General features: G+C 43.9%; 1 protein-coding gene across 2 annotated transcripts in view; it reads left to right on the top strand.

Annotated features, from left to right (window-relative positions):
* Positions 1 to 17,486, top strand: part of arfgef3 (ARFGEF family member 3) — a 52,711-nt gene that overhangs the window by 5,972 nt on the left and 29,253 nt on the right. For both annotated transcript variants that reach the window (XM_085296098.1, XM_085296097.1), the window contains exons 3-18: positions 345 to 426; positions 571 to 711; positions 1,858 to 1,926; positions 6,979 to 7,095; positions 8,870 to 8,915; positions 9,838 to 9,922; positions 10,327 to 10,431; positions 10,542 to 10,666; positions 10,992 to 11,239; positions 11,450 to 11,562; positions 11,787 to 11,919; positions 12,263 to 12,855; positions 12,968 to 13,320; positions 15,698 to 15,864; positions 16,207 to 16,372; positions 17,325 to 17,432. In XM_085296098.1, the coding sequence (XP_085152224.1) occupies positions 345 to 426; positions 571 to 711; positions 1,858 to 1,926; positions 6,979 to 7,095; positions 8,870 to 8,915; positions 9,838 to 9,922; positions 10,327 to 10,431; positions 10,542 to 10,666; positions 10,992 to 11,239; positions 11,450 to 11,562; positions 11,787 to 11,919; positions 12,263 to 12,855; positions 12,968 to 13,320; positions 15,698 to 15,864; positions 16,207 to 16,372; positions 17,325 to 17,432 (2,651 nt within the window). The remainder of the gene's footprint in view (positions 1 to 344; positions 427 to 570; positions 712 to 1,857; positions 1,927 to 6,978; positions 7,096 to 8,869; positions 8,916 to 9,837; positions 9,923 to 10,326; positions 10,432 to 10,541; positions 10,667 to 10,991; positions 11,240 to 11,449; positions 11,563 to 11,786; positions 11,920 to 12,262; positions 12,856 to 12,967; positions 13,321 to 15,697; positions 15,865 to 16,206; positions 16,373 to 17,324; positions 17,433 to 17,486) is intronic.

The raw sequence follows: 17,486 nt of genomic DNA, 5'->3' as shown, positions 1-17,486 counted from the left end.
GAAAAAGGAGACGTTCTGATAATCTGCTGATCTGTTTTCTTCTCACATCTCTGAAGTACTGCACACACAGTTTCACAGCCTTTAAGAGATATTCCGCCTATGCAACATAACCATTTTCAACCACTAATCATTGATGAGAACTCATTTATTAAAGCTTAATTTATTAACTTCCACTCCAAGATTTATTCACTCCATATTTAGCATTTTTTTCTGTTCCAAAGTCTGTGTTCGCTCACTTTATTGACACCAATCCCTGACTGCCTGTGATCGTGTCAGCTAATCTTCAGAGATTGTAGAGAGCTGTGATTGCACTGCCTGCATTACTATGTTGTGTTTGCTTCCAGAGAGCGCTGTCTGCTGCCTCTACAGATGGCTCTGGAGTCAAAAAACACCAAACTGGGACAGACTGCACTTACTGGCATGCAGGTACTGGAAGACACAAATGTATAAATAAAGGTTTTATTTATTTATTTGGATTTTATTCGTCTTTATTTAAACCTTTCTGATTGAACTCTGACACCAGCTTAAAGTGGAAGGTACAAACTGAAGCTGTAGCTTTTCTCTACACAGAAACTCCTGTGTGAGGACAGGTTTGTGGGTGGAGCTAGTGTGGAGGTGGAGGCACTGGAGAAACAGCTGCTCAGCCAGATGTTGGAGGCTATCAGAGTTACCCCATCTCTCCATGAAGACTTGCAGGTGGAAGTTATGAAAGTAAGACCTGGGAATGTGTTTTTGGGGCTGAAATGATGACAGATGGTTGTACTTGTGTCATGCATGAAACTTCCAGGCTTGCGTGGTGGTGCAGCCGGTGCTGTCCTTGGTGCTGAAAATTGTTCTGTGAAACTGGACTGAAAGAAGTCTACAGTTCTGAGTGCCCACACTGCTCATCATGTAGCTACACTTAATGTGAACACACTTAAAATAGTGTCAATTTCTAATCATTTAGACCCCAAAACTGATGTTATTTTCTAACATTGACTGTATTTTCCTGGAGCACACTCCTTAGTGCACTTAGCCTATGTAAAGTGAACCTGCTATGGTAGCGATTTCCACCTCCATATTTTATTCTTGGACTCTACTGGAGTAGGTTTGCATGATTGCATGATTACTTATTGCATTATTATTGTATTATTTAATGCATGATTACTTATTATAAATAAGTATCTTATTTGGTCTTTGTACAGCTCCCATGTCATCCTTTGCCTGAAATAAGCTGGTTTAGCTCCTCCCCCTTTTGCTGTTACTGACCAGCTTTCTTCTGATTGGCCCTTGTAAATAGAATCATCGAGCCAAGAGTTGAACAAACAGCATGAAGCACAGTTTTTAGAGCAGTGTGCAACCTGAGCTTTTGGCTCACAGCTATTAATTATATATACATTAACTTTGTTTGCAGCTTTGGGCATAGTTAATATGAAAATAAAGCAGTTTAGTATGCCGTTATCTTTGTGCCACTATTCTGAGCGCACGTAAAAAATTTTGCAGGTGCAAGTGTTGTATTTTGAGGAGAAATTTTTCTTTGAGCGAAGAAAAGCTGAATTTGAGTGAACAAAATTCATTGCTGCGTGCAAAAAATGTATTTCAGTGTTTGCTGTTATCCACACACACACACACACAATAGCAGCCCCTCTCGCTCAGTCTTTGCATTTGCGCTCGCTCGCAATGTGTTGCTCGCACTCTCAACATTTCTGCCCGTGCGCGCTCAACTCTTTCTCTACACCGTTATATTTGTGCCAGACAACCAGCCAATCACAGACTTGGATGCAAAAAAATCGGATTGGCTGTTCTGGTCTCCAGTCAGCTCGAAATGATGAAATGCAATATCCCTGCTTATTAAGAGTGTGTTTCTCCTGTGTGCAGGTCCTGCTCTGTATCACCTACTCACCAAACTTTGACATTAATGGAGACTCCATCCTCCGGATTGCTGAGGTAGGGCAGCCTGAGACTGATGCGACTCATCTTCATAATCAGATACATGAGCTTTTACTTGGCAATAAATAAATGCATAAACAAATACATTCACAGACTTCATCACTGTGCAGAAATTTCTTTCCTGGATTCTTTTTCCAGCTCTTACATTAAGTTTTAGACTTTTTCTGTATTGCTGTCGCCTGGAATTATTCTGAAATGATTAGACAGACTTTTATGGGCCGGACTAAACTTGGACTGGACGGCCAAACGAGGAAAATTCAAACATGTTAAAAAGAATTTGCATCATTTTCTGTTTAGCTTGTTCCTGCTTGTTGCCTCATGACGCAGACTTTTTTTCATAGTACCAGCTTTGAATAGGCTGTCTCAGACTGAACCGATGATAGAGGGCGTTGCATTTTTTTTTTAAGGAAAGTGAACTGTTAGCACAGCGAGCTGAACATGGATCTTTTTTTTAAAAGGTGAAGCGTTTCTCTGTCCTCACTTGCCCTCAAGCCTCATCTCATACTGTAATCTCATCAATTATTCAGAAAAGTGAGATGAGTTTTCCTACAGACACACAAACAAAGAGGCAGGGCTGTGCAGATGAAAATATTTGCCAATAAAACCAATAAAACCGTGACGTGCTGGAAGTACCAAGGTCTGCACCAGGTTCACTGGCTTAGCAATCTGTACAAAGCTTCTTACTCAAGGTTTTTAAGGCTGTATTATCATCATATTACTGGAACACGTCTGTGTAATCATCATCAGTTTTGCTGTAATCAAGAACATCTGTTCCCAGTTCAAGCCTCAGCTTGCTTTGATTTCTGCTGAACAGTGTACTTATAATGAGCATGAGAACGTATAGCTGAAGAGACTGGATAAATGTCCAGCACTGCCTGCCTGATGACATACTGCACACGTCAGGCGGTGCCCCGGCCTTGAAGGTCAGCAGGTTCAGTTCTGTATTAAACTATAGATTAAGATAGATTATAGATTAAGCTCTTCTGTTTTGCTGGGTTCACAGTGAATGGGGTTCAAGAGAACAGATAGCATCTTGTTTTTATTAGGAGGTGTGATCACAACTGGCTTAAAATCACAAATTCAAATATGACACATCAACCCCTTCAAGGTCGTCTCCTTGGGTGGCACTGCACCAGATGATAATGATAATAATGATATTAATAGTAATGATAGTTAAAGTAACCGTAGTAAAAGTAGTGCTCAATGTTCTCAATGTAAGGAGAAAAAACAGGGATGTGCTGCAGACCTGCAGCCTGGTCTTTGAGATGTAGCTGGAGTCTCAGCTCCCGTGGGTAGTGATGATCCCTGAAATTAAACTTGGGTCAAGCTGACACTGAAGTTAATGTTTGCTCTGTGTGGAACTGGTGCAGTCTGCAAGGTTTGGGACTCCCAGGAAATGCTTTTAAAATAGCAGCTGTGCTGGAAGCAGTCCAGAAGTGCTCAAGGAGACAGTTTCATTCACAAACGTTTAAACTGGGTTGTCCGCGTTGTACAGCCACCAGCAGTAAAAACACTGATGAATAAAATTCAGAAACTTTAGTTTTTTTGCCCTGAGTCATTCTTAGACTCAGCCTCCCTTTTGGTCTTTATAGAACATAAAAAAGTAGTCCCCCGTTTCTCGATAGCTCAGGTTCGTAACTTGCTCCTTGGGCTGTTTCATAATGGATGCCTCATTCAGTTTGGTTTATATTAGGTAAAACTGATTTGGAGTCATGAATAAAAGAACGGTGTCAAATCATCTCAAGACACTAATCAGTTCAATGCAAAGATTAGACTTTACGCTGACAGCTTACTGTACAATGGGACGTTTGGTTCTAAGAAAGACGTTTCAGAAAGCACAGTGTTCTACAGTTCTACTGTTTATACTGAGCAGAAACGTCATGCTAGTCATTAATGTTCAGACCACCTGATCGTAGCGTGGTCGAGTGTTTTATGTCAAATGTTTTCTGTCACGTCACTTCCCCCAGCAGCAGAAGCAACATCTCCTGCAGCTAAGTGATGTTTGACGTCCATTAACAGCTCGTAAAAACCCAGTCACCATGGCGTGTTAATGGGCTCTGTGCTGTCAGGGCTGGCCATCTGGTGTGTGAGTGTATTGTATTTGCATTGGGGCATAACTCAGGGTGGCTGGAAAGGCTGTCAGCAACACTCCATTATCAAAACATCTAGGCAAATAGGGCCAGGACAGTTTTTTTCTAATGTATTTATTTATTTTAATGGAGGGATTGGCAGCGCTGAGAGATTCATGCATTGTCAAACACGGAGAGCTCAAGGCTTACGCTCCATCTCTCTAATGTGGTCATCAGTTACATGAAATGTAACCTGCCATACAACTATAGACACTTCAGATGTATTAGTGTGTTAACCCTCCGATAGACTGGTGTACCCAACTTCATGCCCTATGAATCCAACCCAGCTGTGGCCCTGAAGGGGATGGATGGATGGATGGATGGATGGATATCCTTATTTTAACTGTAAATAATTTTCTTGTTCCCAAACATTTGACTCTTACATCAAACAGACTAACTCATTAATGTTCAGTAGACCACAGGTTGTGTGTTTTTTGTCCTGTCTCCCTTCCCCAGCTCTTCCCCACTGGTACCAAGCGCTTGCTCATTGGGGGTCATCTGATTGTTAGGGTTGTGTTATTGTAGGGTCTTTACATTACAATATAAAATGCCTTGAGGTGACTGTTGGGGGGATTTGCCACAAATAAAGCTGAAAATTGAAACCTGACTACAGGTTGAACAGGTGGCAACAGTTTAGTCATTCTCAGACTCAGAGACTGTAAGTAAAAAATGGATGTAGCCACCATACTGTTACTTGTTAGTTCGTGCAGCCTCTGTCGCTGTCGCACCTGTATAATTTATAGGTGCCGCTTACTTGTGTTAGCCTGTAGCATAGCACTTTATCCCCTCGTCAAAAATATGGTCACTTTAGTTTCAAAGTGCTAATACTAATACATCGCGGTGTTTCCCCCCATCTTTTATATTCAGTAGGTTGTTTTGTAGCAACTGACCAGTGCTACCTAGAGGCAAAATAGGAATATGAGTATTTTGTTACCGAGGAGCTTTATTGATCTGTTGTTTTCTTCTTGTTTGTGGCTGTACAACACAAGCTTTTAGCTTTTAAACGTTGTATAAATAAATGTACCCTGTGCATGTACTATATGAACCCCACATTATGTAGGTTCTAATATAACCCTCAGACATGTTTGTACTTACACTAACTGGCAGCGCTTTAAAAAACAAGGTGGAGTATCGATTGCTTGCAGGAAGTGTGAGCATTAAAATTGAAGGAGCCGGAGCAACTCTTAATTCAAGAGGTACCTTGAGGTTGTTCCTTGCTCTCTTGTCCCTCTCACATGCATATTCATCCCATCTGTGAGTGCCTTATGGTGCAGGATGTATTGGGTTTTTTATTGATTGGGAGCAGGTGGTGTAAAACATCCCTGAAGCTGCCAAGATTTCAAATGTAATTAGCAAATGTGGTCTTTGTTTAGGCTCTACGTGAGGTTGGCCCTGGTAGTTCTCAGCCCCTCTGAGCTCACAGGATGGAACAGAAATTTGATAATTGGTCAAATAAATCTTGGCTTACACATTTTGTTATCAACAAGCTCTGTAGCTCTTCCATTAAACCCCACTCTTGGATTAAGAATTGTTATGTGATTTGGATTTCTGTACTGTGTATTTGGGCGATATCCCATCAGCAGCCTCCTTAAGGGACAAATATTTGATAAATATTCTGTTGGGAGCGGGCAAAAAAGCACTTACCAGGAGGTGGCTGGAGAAAGAGCCCCCAACAAAGAAAGATAGGATAGGAATAATGGAGGAAATACATAGAATGGAAAAACTTACATTTTCTTTGAACCACAAAATGGACCAATTTCTTAAAATCTGGAGGAAGTGGGAGAGATTTGTTGTAGGTGGTAATGTGGGATGATGGGTGGTGGGTTATATAACCAGAGCTTAACTAAGTATTTTCACACAACTACTGTAAGAAGGAAGGCCTGCTAAGGACGTGGTCACTGTTTTTTAGAAGGCAGGTCATAAAAGAGACTGGAAATAGCCTTCCGAATATCATCAGGGATGGACTGTAAAGTGCTGCGTGGACAGTAGCAAAAACCTGACGACATGGGACCTGTAAAGAGGTGGAGGGGAGCTCCCCCAGACCGGGCTGGTCTGACGGTTTCACTGTGCCATTATGTTATTGTCAGTGCGTATTATGTTTGTTTTTTTGCTGTTTTTGTTTTTTTCATGTGAAAAAAAAGAAAAAAAAAAGAATTGTTATGTGAATTAAGATCTCCATTGTTTCTAAGGTGCCCAGATGTGACAGACAATATTTAGCAAAAATGCTACAGAAAACAAAATACTTGAAATTCCCTCCTTAATTCTATATGAAATAATTGTATTCATAATGTCTGTTTTTAATTTCATGTAGAATAAGCGCGAGAATACGGTATAGTTGATTTTAAATGCAAAAAGCAAAGCGGGAAAGCATGTGTTATAAATGGCTGTGTGTTTGTGTGTGTGAGCATGTATTCATATCTTTGTGGGGACCAAAGATTGTACGTTTACTATACTTGTGGGGACCAATATCCCAGTTCCCACAAGTGAAAATGTCAAAATGTGGTTTTAGTGTCAGGGTTACAATTGAGTTAGGGTTAGGCATTCATTTTTCATGGTTAGGGTGGGTGGCTAGGGAAAGCGTTATGTCAATTAGATGAATACCCGATGTGTGTGTGTGCTCAGCTACTAGCTAACGTCTGTCTTACCTTCCACAGATGCACAGTGTTTACTCTGTAACCTTCTAATCTGCCTGAAAGATGTCTGACACTGACAATACATCCCCTTGCCCCTGCTGCTCTCTTGTCTGGTTACCATAGTAACCAGTGACGCCATGGAAAGCTCCTATGAATCTGTCCAACAGTTCGGTGTCTGTCTGTGATGGTTTCTTGGCACAGTGCGTCATGGTTTTTCTGGTTTAGTGACATAAGAAAGACCACACACTGACAGATGTTCGTGTGTGTGTGTGTGTGTGTGTGTGTAGGTGTGCATCGAGACCTACATGTCCAGCTGTCACCAGCGCAGCATCAACACGGCGGTGAGAGCCACGCTGAGCCAGATATTGGGAGACCTGACGCTACAGCTCCGCCACAGACAGGAGGTCACACAATACTTTAATTATATACACACAGATATATTATACAGATGTATACAGTGGGGCAAAAAAGTATTTAGTCAGCCACCGATTGTGCAAGTTCCCCCACCTAAAATGATGACAGAGGTCAGTAATTTGCACCAGAGGTACACTTCAACTGTGAGAGACAGAATGTGAAAAAAAAAATCCATGAATCCACATGGTAGGATTTGTAAAGAATTTATTCGTAAATCAGGGTGGAAAATAAGTATTTGGTCAATAACAAAAATACAACTCAATACTTTGTAACATAACCTTTGTTGGCAATAACAGAGGTCAAACGTTTACTATAGGTCTTTACCAGGTTTGCACACACAGTAGCTGGTATTTTGGCCCATTCCTCCATTCAGATCTTCTCGAGAGCAGTGATGTTTTGGGGCTGTCGCCGAGCAACACGGACTTTCAACTCCCGCCACAGATTTTCTATGGGGTTGAGGTCTGGAGACTGGCTAGGCCACTCCAGGACTTTCAAATGCTTCTTACGGAGCCACTCCTTTGTTGCCCGGGCGGTGTGTTTTGGATCATTGTCATGTTGGAAGACCCAGCCTCGTTTCATCTTCAAAGTTCTCACTGATGGAAGGAGGTTTTGGCTCAAAATCTCACGATACATGGCCCCATTCATTCTGTCCTTAACACGGATCAGTCGTCCTGTCCCCTTGGCAGAAAAACAGCCCCATAGCATGATGTTTCCACCCCCATGCTTCACAGTAGGTATGGTGTTCTTGGGATGCAACTCAGTATTCTTCGTCCTCCAAACACGACGAGTTGAGTTTATACCAAAAAGTTCTACTTTGGTTTCATCTGACCACATGACATTCTCCCAATCCTCTGCTGTATCATCCATGTGCTCTCTGGCAAACTTCAGACGGGCCTGGACATGCACTGGCTTCAGCAGCGGAACACGTCTGGCACTGCGGGATTTGATTCCCTGCCGTTGTAGTGTGTTACTGATGGTGACCTTTGTTACTGTGGTCCCAGCTCTCTGCAGGTCATTCACCAGGTCCCCCCGTGTGGTTCTGGGATCTTTGCTCACCGTTCTCATGATCATTTTGACCCCACGGGATGAGATCTTGCGTGGAGCCCCAGATCGAGGGAGATTATCAGTGGTCTTGTATGTCTTCCATTTTCTGATGATTGCTCCCACAGTTGATTTTTTCACACCAAGCTGCTTGCCTATTGTAGATTCACTCTTCCCAGTCTGGTGCAGGTCTACAATACTTTTCCTGGTGTCCTTCGAAAGCTCTTTGGTCTTGGCCATGGCGGAGTTTGGAGTCTGACTGTTTGAGGCTGTGGACAGGTGTCTTTTATACAGATGATGAGTTCAAACAGGTGCCATTCATACAGGTAACGAGTGGGGGACAGAAAAGCTTCTTACAGAAGACGTTACAGGTCTGTGAGAGCCAGAGATTTTCCATGTTTGAGGTGACCAAATACTTATTTTCCACCCGAATTTACGAATAAATTCTTTACAAATCCTACCATGTGAATTCATGGATTTTTTTTCACATTCTGTCTCTCACAGTTGAAGTGTACCTCTGGTGCAAATTACTGACCTCTGTCATCATTTTAAGTGGGGGAACTTGCACAATCGGTGGCTGACTAAATACTTTTTTGCCCCACTGTATGTGCACACATTAACTAGTAGAAAATTACAGGTAGATAAAAGCATAACGTACAGTACCGCATTTGTTTTGACACTGAAGTGACAGTAAGCATGCCTCCTGTGTGTGTTCCTCTCCAGGGTGCAGATGGAGACGAGGTGACTGCACCGCCGCTGCAGAGACGAGGTACATCACTGCCAGGGGTTTCTCTCACCTCTGCAGCTTCCTTTGTCAGCTGTAGGGATTTACTTCTCACCTCCTAATATGTAATATTGCATATGAGCACAGCATTTCACTGCCTAATATCTTACTATGAATGCTGCAGACAGGACCATTGTAGGGTATGAGTGTCCAGCAGAGACTAAATAAAAGCCTTAAGATCACTCTGACCTAACAGGAAGCTCCCTGATTGCCAGTCCCGCTCATGTTCACGCTGAATTGGCCCCTGCAGTACACACAATAAAACGTTTTTGTTCTGGTCAAAGCAGATGGCTGCTCCTCCCTGAGCCTGGTTTTCTTGAAGGTCTCTTCATGTTAAAAGGGAGTTCTTCTTCCCCACTATCACCAAGTGCTTTCTGAATGCTGGACTGGGGACATTATTGCCCATTTTATGAGTGGCATGTGAAAGTTAAAGCATCACTGGTTGGTGGAGGCATAGAGACACTAGTTTGGCCCAGCAATGGTGAAAATGTCCAAGTTTAGTTTCTTGTGTGAGTTCAGCATTAAAGCTTGCGAGCCACTGGTGGCTGTGGGCTCTTTGTCATGTTTAGTGTGCAGCTCCAACTGTTTTGTAGCTGTTATAAAGCCACTGTAATCACCAATCTGCTGGTAGTAAGAAGCAACTTCGGAGAGAGACTGGCAGGGCTGCTTTTATGATACCATAAACAGTCAAATGCACTGTTTCGATAGATGCCTCTGCAGGCAGAGAGCCAAACAGGTTCCAGTGAGGGAACTGATTTATTCTGCTTCTTAGAGGGGAAACTGAGAGAGAGGAAATTGGGAAAGCAATGATTTTTTATCACTTCATGTACATAGTGGCGAATGATAAAGCAGGAACCACAAATTAACCTTTTTATGGTGCGTGTGGGGGGGGGGTGGCTTTTTGCAGATATTTCTCCCACCAGCCAAGCTCTGTGTGAAGATGTGGTCACGGTTCTGACCGTTTTCTGTGAAAAGCTGGAGTCAGTGGACAGGTAACGCTGCAGATTCTCATTGACTCACTAATATTCTGTTATATTTCTCTTGTCTCGATATGGAGGTGATAATTCAGTCAGACTGATCCAAACACAGAAACAAAAACACAGATATATGATTTTGGAGCAAAGGATGGGCCGACATCACTGATAATCACTCTGCTTTCATTAGTGTTTCATCTCCTTTCAGTGTAAGTAATGAGAACAAACATGAAGGCGCCCAGGAAAAGGTTGAAAAACTGCACATAGTTTAGCTGCTGTTTAGCTCATTCGTGTGGTTTCGTTTTAAATGTCAGCTTTACCACATTAAACAGTGTTTGCATGTTTCCTCTGCACTTCTATGGTTTCTTCCTGGAAGCTTCCTAGTTTAATACAGTAACCATTTCTTTATTTTAATCTCCCAGTGATAACCAGCTCCTGCAGCTACTCTACCTGGAGTGCATCCTTTCTATGCTCAGCAGCTGCCCTCCCACAATGCACCTCTTCAGAGGTTTCACAGACCTCGTGTGGTAAGACTCACTGAGTAAAATTTCATCAACTGGTCCCTCACTGTTGTCCTAATTGGAGTTGATCGTAGTCCGATGTAATCAATAAAAATCGCTAATGTTCCTCTTCCCAGGAAGCAGCTGTGCCCATCCCTGGTGGCAATCATGGGCAATCCCGTCAATGACAAAACTATTGCTTCCCACCACGGCTACTCAGCGGCATCAGACCGAGACCGCCTCTCAGAGAGACTCAGTTTAGGTAACTGAATTTACTAAAGAATCCGCTGTAGGAGTTTGTCTGTTTTTTTGCAACAATTTGTAAGCGAATATCAGTGGAAATTAACCTCTATCAGGAATTCAAGCGCCAAGAAAGGGGGGAAAATCAATACCTAATTACTGATCGCTCATAAACGGAGCCTGATGCAGCTATGAAGATCACGACTGAAGCTAACAGTGTGAAAAGTGTTGGTTTCCACTCACTGCTGCAGGAGTTTAAGGAGACATGAGTTCTTATAGGAGGAAGCTTTCTATCAGCATGATTTCATAGGTTCAGCTTCATGCCCCTCTTTGTTTTGTTCTCCCAGGAATGGGCCAGGAGGTGGACTCCTCCTGCGGAGGACTGTCCGATCAGGGCAGAGGTTCTGGCTGCTCCTCTAGCGCCCCTGCCAGGATTGCACCGGTAGTGCGCACAGTTTGCTACATTGCAGCAGAGCTGGTGCGTCTGGTGAGCTGCGTCGAGTCAATGAAACCGGTGCTCCAGTCGCTCTACCACAGGATCCTCCTCTACCCTCCTCCTCAGCACCGCACCGAGGCCATCCGCATCATGAAGGAGGTGGGACAAAGACATTTCTCTACGTTTATAATATCATTTTTCACTGACAGGCAGCCTTTTGCTAATCTTTATTCAGCAAAGTTTTCACAAGTACCTCCGAGGATCATGCACTCGAAGGGGTCCAGTAACAGTTTGACATTTGGGATAACCTGCCTGCATATGTTTTTAGAACCATGTCAGCAAAAGCTTTAATGCTTTCGTCTGTGGCAGATTCTGGGCAGCCCCCAGCGGCTGTATGACCTCGCCGGTCCCTGCATGGCTGAGCCTGAGACCAGGAAGCGATCATTCTCAAAGAGGAAGTCCCACCTGGACCTGCTCAGACTGTTAGTAACTCTTAACTTTGTTCACTTGGTGTTTGCTCTGTTTCTGAAATTTAACAACCTGAAATCTGTCACCCAGGGATGTTTGTCCGTACTCTTTGTTTTGCTGCACATTGTTTCAATCGTCACTCGGTCCAAATTAAAGTAGAAATCAAAGTAATGTGTTCGCTCACGTCATTTGGCGATCAATCCTATACTGAGCTGTTTGTTTCTGCTTCCCGTGGCAGAGTGATGGATGGGATGACAGAGGCTTGTATGAAAGGAGGCATCGAGGCGTGTTACTCCTCCGTGTCTTGTGCCTGTGCCCTTCTCAGCGCACTGGATGAGCTGTCACAGGGCCGTGGCATCCAGCCTGAGCAGGTATGCAGACAACACACGGAACCACAGCATTAAAGGGCCATTCTGGGGTTTAACGTATTACTTATTTAAGTAGCACTTTTGTGCATGCAAAGGGTTTGGATTTAGTGTTCAGGCCAAAAGAAGGTCTCTATGTCACTGTGTAACCCAGTGATACTTAATGCATTCCTAGCAGTTAGTTTGACAGCCCTCAACCAATGAATGAGCAGCTCTCTCGGTGGCCGTCCATCATTAAAATGTTTGTGGGATTTTGTTAACAAGTGACAGCTCTTGGGTCTCTGAATCAGCATAATATGGGCTCTGGTGTTGATTACGTATAAAACGGTAACATAGCTGCGCTCTCCAGGCTCGGCTTCTCCTCAGACGACTGGACGATCTGAAAGATGGAACCGAGTCGACACGTGAGTCCATGGAGATCAACGAGGCTGACTTCAGGTGGCAGAGACACATCCTGTCCTCAGAGCAGCCTCCGTGGGACCCCAGCTCTTCTTCCTCCAATGTGGCCACCACCGGCACCACTGAGCGTAGCCCTGACATCAGCATCAGGATCACCACGGAAACGGGCCAAACCACCCTGGATTTAGAGGTGGGAGAGCTCGGCCTCGCTGTGGGCCACACCAGTCCGGAGGAGTGTGGAGAGGACGCTCGTCTCCCTTCGCCTTCTTTCTGTGGCGATCAGGAGGAAACCAAACACGAGCCGATCCCCGTGCCCAACCAGGGAGGCCAGAAGGAGGAAGGAGGGGTGCCCACAGGGGAGGTGGAGGGAAGAGGAGAGAAAGAAAGAGGTGGAGGCGGAGAGAGAGGAGGTGCAGTTCCTCCAGATGTGGTGCAAAGGAGTCACGCCCTCGTCTACCCCGACATCACGAACTTCCTGTCTGTGGAATCCAGGTCTCGGTCGCACCACGGAGGAGGGTCACGATACAGCGAGAGCAACTTCAGGTACTGCTGTTTCTCTAGTTGCTGAATTGAAATTATGATAAATAGTAATTAAGTAAAGAAAGAATATATAAATAATAAAAACAATCTCATGCTTCTTCCTGCTGCCCACCAGCATGGAGGAGCAGGACCTGTCACGGACAGAGTTTGACTCGTGCGATCAGTACTCCATGGCTGCCGAGAAAGACTCGGGGCGCTCTGACGTCTCCGACATCGGGTCCGACAACATGTCGCTGGCTGACGAGGACCAGCAGTTGTCCCGCGACTTCCCAGGTCACCGCTCCCTGCGCACTGCCGCCCTGTCCCTCAAACTGCTCCGCAACCAAGAGGCTGACCAGCAAAGCGCCAGACTGTTCGTGCAGTCTCTGGCTGGACAGTTGCCCCGCCTGCTGGGGATGTCCACTGCCACGGAGGTGGACATGTCGCTGCAGAACTTCTCTTCCACCTTCTGCTCTGGACTGCAGGCTGGTGAGTGAGGGGAGAAGGGAGGGAGGTTAGATTTACTGCAGTGGAGTGATTCCTGTACTGCGATCTGCATGAGTTTGCTACTCAAACACACACATATTTGCTCAGGGAGGAGATGGTTCTCCCTGTTTAAGTAAATATATTACACTGCAGGCATGCGCTGGGAATATCAGAGTGCAAAGACAAGACAAATCTCTACTACTGCAAGAACTCAATGACAAGGAGACACGCTAAAAATCAGTTTAAAGAATAACATTTATTGTTTCTTTTTTTCTACAGTAGATGATCTAAATGCTGAGGTTCTCAACATTTTTGTGGTCATGGTTAAATTACATTTTCCAAAGGTCCCTTCCCAGTCCTAACACACCTTTAGTTGGTCTGATTAATAAGATTTCCTCATGCTCACGAACAGCTGCTGTGATTTCACAGCAGTCGTAATGCAGAACATGTCTGCACAGCTGACGGAGGGTGGGTGCTTTGGGGATAAAAACTCTTCAGAAGAAAAATTACGTGGAAATGCCACACTGCCTCGCACACTCCTGGAACATTTATGATATCATGTTTCAGTCTGTCAACCCATCAATCAGGCAAATGAGCCCCATCTCCTTATCCCATCGTCCAATCAGAAGACTGCTGAGATTAGTCTGACTAATGAACACCTTGGCTGCACATTCATTCAACCAATTAGCAGAGTTAGTGACGTCACAATGCACAGGTTCTCATGCTAATGCAGTTTTTTCTGCTCTGTGAGTGGCTCTGTTACTGCATTTTATATTTATTTACATTTCTTTTCATTTTATTTGACCTCAAAGGTGATTATTTTTTGTAACTGAGCGAGGTAATAAAAATCTTGCTTTGTTGGACGCTATTGAGAAGTTCATTCTTTGCTGAATCACTGTTAGTGCAAACAGTCATTTTCTAGCCATTTGCATAAACAGCTAGCTTTTCCAGCTTTTTAGCTAACACTACTTAGCTTTTAGCTAATGCTAGCTCCTCTATAAGCCTGTTTCCTGTGTCTTGACTGACAGGTCTGTAGCTTCTCACTGTTGAAGGTTCTCCTGAGCTCCTCCATAAATACATGAGATTGAGAAAAGAGTCTTAAAGAGTTTTTTGGACACAAATGCTTTTTTAAATTAATGTACAATATATATGCATTTTCTAAATCACTCTAAATTTGATGATTTAGAAATCAAGACCATTACCTGTGGGGTCGGGGAACTGCCAGAGAACTTCCAGCCTGCCTTGTCTTATTTTTTTCTAATTTCTTTCAAGCCCATCTGTGTTTTTACCTCCTTATAATTAAAACAATAAAAGTTAAAGAAGATGTTTCTGTTCTTCACACCTTCAGAAGTTAACTCTGGTTGTTCCTTCTAATAGATAATAGTGACAGTCGGGGTACCTGAATGGATGCAACGCTCTTTTCTTTGAAGTTTCAGTAAAAATCAGCTGTAGCAGAAAATATTGCATCTCAAATAAACAGCATAACTGTGTAGTGGAAGAAAACATCAAGCTTCAGATGCGGTTTTCTGTATGTGTGCGCTGCTTTGAGGAAACCTGGTAAAATATTCAGGAGCTTAAATGAGTTCACTTTCGGTTTCTGGTGCAGATTGGGCTTCCTCTCTGTGGCGGTGTCCTGTGTGGGTCGTGGGTGTTGTTGTTCTTTCATAAACTCTCTGGTCTTGTTCCATGCTTGTTTTTAAAACCTCTAAATGGCTCGAATATGTGATTAAAATCCCCGTAACATTGTTGTGTAATGTTTCTTTTGCAACAGATTTGGCAGGCGGTACTTCAGATTAGTTTTTTGTACTTTTTTATAAGAGCATCAGTTTATTATCAGTACAAATTTCTGTTCTGACTGCGGTGCGGTAACAAAGACCCTCTTGTATGCACAGGTCGCTGACGTCAGGGTTTTGCTGGCATGGATTTTGCTTTTTCCTGTTATTTGTCATCGGTGTGTAGTTTAAATGCAGTACGTTTATTTTCTTACAGTTATTAAAGAAAACTTTTTGCCTTACAGTCATGACATCCATCGCTAAGAGCAGCAAGCCTGCTGGGAGTTTTTACATCAGCAGAGCAAAATTATGACTTAAATGAAATGTTACGCTCAGCTGACTTAATGAAATAGTTTGGACTTTAAATCCCCAGAGCAGGTTTTTGATTAAAACACTTCAGTCGCCTTCAGCCAACAGATTGTATCTCGCTGCCTGCTCTCACCTGCACACTCCCTTTCATTGGCTCTCTCACTGTCTCAGTTTTCTTTCTTTTTCACTTGTGCTGTAGGTGTTATTAATTCATATATAATCCGTCACATTTGACCTCTGAGAACACCGACACGTCCTCTACAGATGTAACTTGTAATCCTAAATCTGTGTCCCTGCAGGCGGCATTCACTCCCCAGGTTTCGAGACAGGCGACACTCTGAGCTGCCAGTCTCTGATGAACGCAGACGGCCTTTACCTGGTGTCTTACTACGCTCTGCTGCTCAATCTCAAACTCTGCTGCTGCGGCTACTACAAGCGGCGAACGCTCACGCCCGTCCTCAGCCTGGTGAGAGCGAGATTCGTTTCCTCTGATCAGTTTTCTCCGGTGTTTAAAGACAAAGATTCAAAGATAAGAAGTAAAACCAAACCAATGCAACTACATCCTGTAGTTTCAAAGAATCCTCTTTGTGCAGCATTGCTTATTTAAAGGTATAGATGTATCTTTGTGTTCCTCTAGCCACACAACCACCCAACTAAATACTGAATCAGCTCTACTTAGACATTTAAGCTACTTCAACTTTATCATCAAAAGTACAAGAAAATAAAAAAAAACTTCCCGCCCTGAATATAACAGCACTGAATTGGATGCAGTCACACTGAATGGGTGGACGTTTGTTCTGTTGTGCAGAAGGAGTTTGTGCGTCTGATCCAGAGCAGCGGCGTCCTCGTGGTTCTGTCTCAGGCCTGGATCGAGGAGCTTTACCACCAGGTGCTGGAGCGCAACCTGCTGGCTGAGTCTGGGTTCTCGGGTTCTTCAGAGGACCACACACTGCCGCTTATCACCATGCTGACAGGTACACACACACACCTGTACAGTTTCTACGTGCTCAGCTAGTCTCCACACACTGGCTCAAAAGGCCTCTCCATAACAAGGGAAAAATATTGATTAAGAGATAAATGAAGCAACAGTATTTATTATGAAAGGTGCAAAAGAGTGTGTGTGTGTCTTAGCCACTGAGAGAGCCCCTTATGCTACACTACACTGTCCAGGTGGCTTCAGATGACTGACAGAGAGCTCCCCCTACAGGCCTCACCAGCTGAGCGCACCGCCCTGCCCTCCTCTGTCCCCAACACTACGCAGCTCCCTCCAAACTACCTCCAGCTCATCCTCAGTCGTACTTGGTGCCCATCATCCAGATTATTATGATCAGTTTAGGTGTAGGACAAAATGACACAGACAGAAAAAACCCAACATAGTATTCACACAGTAGCCCACATAAACCTACCCTTAAATTCAGCTTGTAGTTCACGCCACACCATCAGTTTCATTTTACTTAACAAAAAGTCCCAGTTAAAAATATCTTTTGCTATCCTTGACTGTATCATCTCCAAATAAATTATTTGTTCCTGCAAACAGGGACCTGGCTAAATTCTGGTATTTATAGTAATGCCTATAATTGCTCACATCCTCTCCACGGGCAACTTTTTATCTGTTCAGTTACTGAGCTTTTCTATTAGCAGGGACCTAAAGGCTCTGTATGTTAATCCATAGACCTCCTAAATCTGTGTCTGAGTTTGGATAGTTTCCTCAGGGCTGCCTGCAGCACAAAAGGTAGAGCAGGTCATCTGCTAATTGAAAGGTTGGTGGTTCGAGCCCTTGCTGCTCCAGTCTGCACGGCAGTGTAGAAGATACAGTGAAGATACTGAACCCCAGTTTGCTCAGACAGACTTTGGGATTTATTATATGTAGAGGGTATAAATTCAAATACTTGACATGTTGTGACTTCTCTGTTCCTCGTCTCTTAGACATTGACGGCTTGGGCAGCAGTGCAATCGGAGGTCAGCTGATCAGGAGAGCGTCGAGCCACGCGCCGCTCGGCTGTGAAAAGCCGTGCAGTGACGCTGTGATGGCAGGTCAGTAGCACTTACTGAGAACGTAGTTAACATTTAATTCTCCTCAGTCAGCAG

The sequence above is a fragment of the Mchenga conophoros genome, linkage group LG13 (assembly GCF_057382185.1).
Source record: "Mchenga conophoros isolate Kocher_MC1m ecotype Shallow Benthic linkage group LG13, M_conophoros_male_GT1.1, whole genome shotgun sequence".
Classification (NCBI taxonomy): Eukaryota; Metazoa; Chordata; class Actinopteri; order Cichliformes; family Cichlidae; genus Mchenga; species Mchenga conophoros.
This window is presented reverse-complemented; position numbering and strand designations above follow the sequence as displayed.